Below are 6,000 nucleotides of genomic sequence, written 5' to 3'. Positions count from 1 at the left end.
TTTGGCTAACATTGTCTACACCACACTCAAAGCATAGCAGACTCTTTATTTACTGTTCTATGATGGTGGGATGACCTACGCTGCACAAAATGAACTATCTGTCTTCATCTAGCTCCCTTCTACTGCAGCATCAGATCTACAGTTCCCTCTATTCCTGCTTTAATAGTTGTTTTCATTCTAAGAAGCTGATTGTTAGTTTTGATACTAACTTTGCTGTTTTTTCTGTCATTTGAGATAAAAGTCTCTCCATAAACATAAACATAAACATCCAGGATTAGATGAGTTGGATGTTATAATACGGAGTTACTGTATGGAACTGGATTAGAATATGATTCTGCTTTTTAATGGAATGAATCGGATTGTGTTTGCAGCAGAAATGGACTTAATGGGTTTCTATACCATATCTATACATATGAATGGGACTGATTTGTCTTTTTGACCACACTCTAAAGTGATCGCTCTGTAAATTGAATTACATGAATAGAGTTTGGTTTTAATTTAATATGATGTAAAACATGTTTGTAGTTTGAAAAAGGAGAAATGATTGTGACTTCAGATTAAGGTCCTTGTAGGTTGAGTTGTTCAACTGATACAAAGAGCATCAAGTCCACCTCCGAATGGGACAAAACACAGCAAAATGAAGACCGTAGAATGGCCTAGTCAAAGTCTACAATATTGACCAGACTATTCTACAACCTTAAATTGAACCACCTTAAATTGTGACGTGGTAGAATGTTCTTAAGCTGAAATTCTGAAAAAAGAAGAGTGAGTGAAATAAAAACTAATTAACTGATTTTAAACGTTTGAACTTGTTGCTGCTTGGAGCGAAACAACCAAATGTTAGGGAGCGATTACTTTTTCCCACAGGACCAGGTTGGTTTGGATGTTTTTTCCCTTAATGAAGTAAATTATCATTTGAAAACGCTTTTTAATTTTATTGGATTCCTTTCCTTTATTATATTATAGCTGCCTGATGATCGGAAACATTGGAAAGAAAAACAGAAACAGAAGAAATATGTAACAGGTATATCACTTTTGCATGGCTTTGTGCTAAAAAACCCCCCAAAAAACTCTTTTTATTTACATCAGTAAATATGATTTCTTTATTCAGGTTTGACTTACAGCTTTACTTATTTATGTGTTATTATTAAATGATTAATGCTAGCAGGGTGGTGGGTTTGAATCCCAGCCTGGAGTCTTTCTGTTCTGCGTGGCGTTTGCATGTTCTCCCTCTGCATGCATGAGCGACTTTTAGGTTGACTGAATACTGCAAGTCACCCTTAGGTGTGAGTGTGTGTGCACGGTCGTTTGTCCTGTGTGTGTGTGTGGGGGGGGGTGATAGAGATTACAACAACAAAACAGTTTTGAATGCACAAATTTTAATTCACTTCAACATTTATGGACAAAGATTTGCTTACTGGTTCCTGTCACACAAAAGAACACAACATCATCATCATCACACAGAGCACTGACTGGATAGGCAGCTCGCTGGGCAGCAGCCAATCACATCGTTGAACCGGACGGTATCCATGCTAGTATTTCAAACATACTGGACGCTTACACGACTGCACCAGACATCAAATAAGAAGAGCATGGGGGTGTGTGTGTGGGCATGTGTGTGTGTGTGTGTGTGTGTGTGTGTGTTTTTTAAATAGCCTTGTTGAAAGTTTTCACTGAGTCCTCCGTCTCTCCGAACTGGCTCAAATTTTTAAAAACACAGAAAAAAAAAAAAGAAACAAACAAAAAAAAAACAAGTATAATAACAACAATTTATCCCATTTTTGGGTATTTACAAACATTAAAAGCTAACAACAGAGTTAAACCTGCCACTTTTCTTTAAGAGCTCAAAAAGTAGATTGTCATCAACTGCAGCACAAAAGAAGCACTCTGGATTCTGACCTTCCAAGAAGTCTTTCCTATTTTTTTGGAGGAGGGGGGGGGGGGGGGGTGACATAGCTAATAAAAAAAATGACATAACACAACATGAAAGGACATTTTTATTTTACCCAGTAACATCAGTAACTGCCTCTCTTTATGTTTGTCCAGCCTCGCCGACTTTTTTTCTTTTCTTTTTTTTCTCGTCCCCCACTTTTTGACGGCGGAACCGAAACTTTTACTGTCTGTTGTCCACACAGCCGCCCAGTTCTGGAAACCGCCGCTTCAGACCATGGAAATAAAACCTAGAAATAGCACGCAGTGACAGCAATTCTAACCATAATAACAACAATAATAAAAATAATGATAATAATAATCATGGATAAAGATAGCAATAAATAGGCTTGGTGACGTTTAAGTGCGGGTAGGTGTGGTGAAACACAGGGACTGTGGGCAGGGAGGGGAGGAGGGACGACTACCGCACATAAAGTGACTGATTGTTTGGTTGCTGAACATCTAGGCGCTGTCTTTAAACCTTCTGGGTACTTTTTGTTTTTTTCTTCCACCACACATTGACGGGTGGAGCCAGGAAGGTGGGTCAGGCCCGACTGTCCCTTGGGGAGAGCAGAAGGTCGCCCCTAACAGCAGTGAGTCCATGTGAACTCTAAGTGCTAGACAAGACTACCGGGGGCTCTGGAGCCTCGGTTGCCCTCCTCCCTCGTCAAATTAAAGCTTGTCTGTGTGCATTCTCAGGCAGGTGAAAGCAGCGTCACCGTCTCCTGAGGATGGATGAAAGCCTCAGGCTCCCGTCGCCTCTGAGGGGAGAGAACCTGACAGTCAGGTGAGGACTTTCCCGGTGAGGTGTGCTCAGACTTCAGTGATCAGAAGGAGGAACTTCCCTTTGTGGCAGAGAAGTTGCGGGACTGTTCCTGCTTGAGCAGCGAAGGGGGGGAAACAATAAAACGGTTCTGTGGTCATTTGGTCACAGTTAACACAAACCGCTCCTAAAAAAAACCTGCAGTCTTTTTCTGAGGTAAATTCACAAATTCCACAGATGGGAGATTGTCACGATGAACTTTTTGAGTCATGTACATGTGGGATCTCAGATCAGTGTGCCGTCTCGGACATCCACGCCTCACGCCGTCGCTTTGCTGCTGTCATGACAACTTCCTAGAGTCTTCTTCTCCAGTTTCGTCCTGATCTGGTGATGTCACTCGGTTTCTACCTCTGGTAGTCAGTCTGCTGTTGAGGACTGGATGAGGAGGAGCCGCCCGGAACCAGAGGACCACCAAGCCGGCTGGGCCCCTTGTCCTTGCCCTCCTCTGGAGTGACACTGCTACCGGAGGACGACTGACTGGGGGTGGAGCTGCAGGAGGTCAGGGGTTGGTTCAGGCCCCCCGTGCTGCCGCTGCTCCCCTCGGCTGTCTGGTAGATCTCCTCTGCCCCGTCCTCGCTGGACTCTGGGTCCTCAGAGCCGGAGAGCAGCTCCTCGTCCCTGTACTCACTGACGTCAACGCCACCGCTGGCCGCCGCCCCCTCGCCCAGCTCCTTGAGGCGGCCGTGGTGCTTGACGTGGTAGCGCTGGTTCTGGAAGAACTTGATGATGGTGTGCTTGGGGAGGTCGAGCTGCGCGGACAGGGTGTGGATGGCCTCCTGGTCTGGGTACAGGCCCACATCCTGGATGAAGCTCTGCAGTATGGCCAGGGCCTCTAAGGAAATCTGGAAGGAAACAGCCGATTCAGACAGGAAGAACAAATCAGTTTTCACGTTTTATGTGACAGACCGATACAAAGAAGTGTAGAATTCACTGCATGAAAAGTTGTTGCTGCATAAAATTACTGTGAGCCTTGAGATTTCGGGCTGTCAGCAGGAGTTTTGTGTCAAAATGGAAAACTATTTCCTGCAAATCAAATATTCACCACTGGCCTTGCTGACTACATCTCCATAACCTCTTGCTTATATTTTAGCATTTTGTTGAAATGACTGCAAAATGTTGTAACCAAAGTTCTATTATATTGCAATAAAGTGAATGGAAAAATGAAAAGGAATTGAACATTTCATACAGAAAGTAAAGAGCAGAAGAATATTTTAATGCTGCAGACCTTTGAGGTATGCTTCAGTTCTCCCCAGTTTTCTTTGCTACATTCCTCAGTCTCAGTCAGACTGGACAGAGAATCTATGAGCATCAATTTCAAATCTTGCCATTGATTCTCTACTGAATTTATACACAGACTTTAAACGGGCCATTCTAACAGAAGACCATGTTTTGGTCTTCTGTTAGAAGACCACTCCTTTGATCTAAGCTGTATTATACAGTAGCTCTATCTGTGTGTTTAAAAAAGTCACACTTATTTCATAGTTTGGCTTGTCCTGTGACTTATTGTCAGGTGCATCTTATGAATGTCTTTGTTTTCTTCATGATGTAGTTTTTGACTGATGCGTTAAAGGTTAATTCATACTGACAGACGTGAACCGTCAAGTCCTTCCTTAGACTTGATCAAAGGAAGTCTAAGGAAGGACTCTGATCGAGGGCTGAAAGCAAAATGGAGGACTAAGTCTACAGCTGGGTACTTAGAGGGCTAGTGAACGGTGCAGCTATGTTCTGTAGATGCCAAGTAGATGAATATAGACGTCTCTCCATCACACCGGATTTACACTGCATGCGTCTCCGCTCCGCCTTGCTGCGCTCTTCACTAGCAAAGTGCTACTGTTCCTGACCCCACTATTTTAGCGGACGGACATCGGCGGTTCACAAATTGCTACCAGACCACCATGCCGAAGTCAAAAATTCCCGTGAGTTTGTTGAAAAGCAACTGAACACAATGTGTAACCATTTGTTTCCTCTTCATGATGTAGCCTTTGGCACTCTCCTTCCTTGATCTGTCATTTTAGCTGTCGTAACTAGCGTCATTTTGTTTGGGTCTCTCGCACCGGATATTCATAGTGTGACCCCTACCACAAAATGTCAGCTGAGTCAAAGGTCGGAAGGGTCTTTTAGTGACTGTACCTTAGTGCGTGATCGCGGCTTCTTGTTGCCGCCGGCGCTGCTGGCCGCAGCAGGAGGACATCCGCCTGCTGCTCCAACTACCGCATTCTGAGACCTCTCCTCGTTGGCTTGGGCAGGCAGCGGCTCGTCTCGCATCGGAGACAAGTGGTGCTCCTTTACCTGAAGCTGGGGTGGCCTGTGAAGTGCCTGGCGAGAAAGAAAGTAGAGCTGATTAACGGGGCACAGTGACCCCTGATCAAGAACCCAACCAGAAATCCATTTAGTAAAAGGAAAATCATGTGGGTTTAAATCTAAGATCAAATGGCAAGTTTTGAGAAAATGAAAACACAATGTGATGCAATCCATCATATAAAACAACTATTAACTGCCCCTCCTCTGGTACACAGTAGTCAGGGCTGCAGGGTGAACAAAAGGTGAGAACAAGTGTTTCACAGCTCCGAAGCGTCAAGCACCATTAACCGGCTCCAGGGCTGCATTTAAACGCCTTTCTGTCCAGTAAACCTTTGACCTAATGTGTGTAAGATTAGCTGTAGTGAAACACCAACCAGCAGTCCGCCAGGAAGTGTCTTACAGCCCCGTCACTATTTAACCAGCTCATTCAGAACCTCTGAGGGTGGACCAGGGGAAAGGGTGTTCAAGGATAATCATACAAAATAATGCTGTGTACATCAGGGCCACAGCTGTCTGAGCTGCAGATACATGCGAGATAGGCAGAAAGAAAGACCTTTCAAAACAAAATGTACGACTTTATTAACGGTGTCGTATTTTCCCCAGCAGTTAGAAGGGAGATGCGGTCATAACGGATAAAAATAAAGAAACATAAACAGTCGCGTTTGTTGATTTGGAATTAAATTTGAAACTGCCGCCATATGACAGGACAGTATGAGACAGATAATATGTGGAAATAAATTGAGATTCTTTGCCTTCTCCCAATGCTAACCAGAAACGTCCAGTCAGAGTCAGGAGGTATGTTGCTGTCAATCATCCTCTGTGAGGTGCTGCTCTTTCCCAGCTAATGTAGTTAGCATAGCTATACTGATGATGTTGGATAAACAGTTTTCCTGTAGCGGTGAGTTGTTTCTCCGCCATTAGCACATTTAGCAGCGCGTACATAAAGA

The 6,000-nt window shown here is 44.0% G+C and overlaps 1 protein-coding gene across 4 annotated transcripts in view; it reads right to left on the bottom strand.

Moving 5' to 3' along the window:
* Window positions 1-1,359: 1,359 nt before the first annotated feature.
* Window positions 1,360-6,000, bottom strand: part of satb2 (SATB homeobox 2) — a 62,809-nt gene continuing 58,168 nt past the window's right edge. For 2 of the 4 annotated variants that reach the window (XM_028023717.1, XM_028023718.1), the window contains exons 13-14: window positions 4,883-5,089; window positions 1,360-3,594 (exon numbers count right to left, since the gene is read on the bottom strand). In XM_028023717.1, coding sequence (XP_027879518.1) covers window positions 3,097-3,594; window positions 4,883-5,089 — 705 coding nt within the window. In that variant the 3' untranslated portion in view covers window positions 1,360-3,096. The remainder of the gene's footprint in view (window positions 3,595-4,882; window positions 5,090-6,000) is intronic. The other 2 variants (XM_028023719.1, XM_028023720.1) reach the window with 1 other exon arrangement.

The sequence above is a fragment of the Xiphophorus couchianus genome, chromosome 7 (genome assembly GCF_001444195.1).
Source record: "Xiphophorus couchianus chromosome 7, X_couchianus-1.0, whole genome shotgun sequence".
NCBI lineage: Eukaryota > Metazoa > Chordata > Actinopteri > Cyprinodontiformes > Poeciliidae > Xiphophorus > Xiphophorus couchianus.
This window is presented reverse-complemented; position numbering and strand designations above follow the sequence as displayed.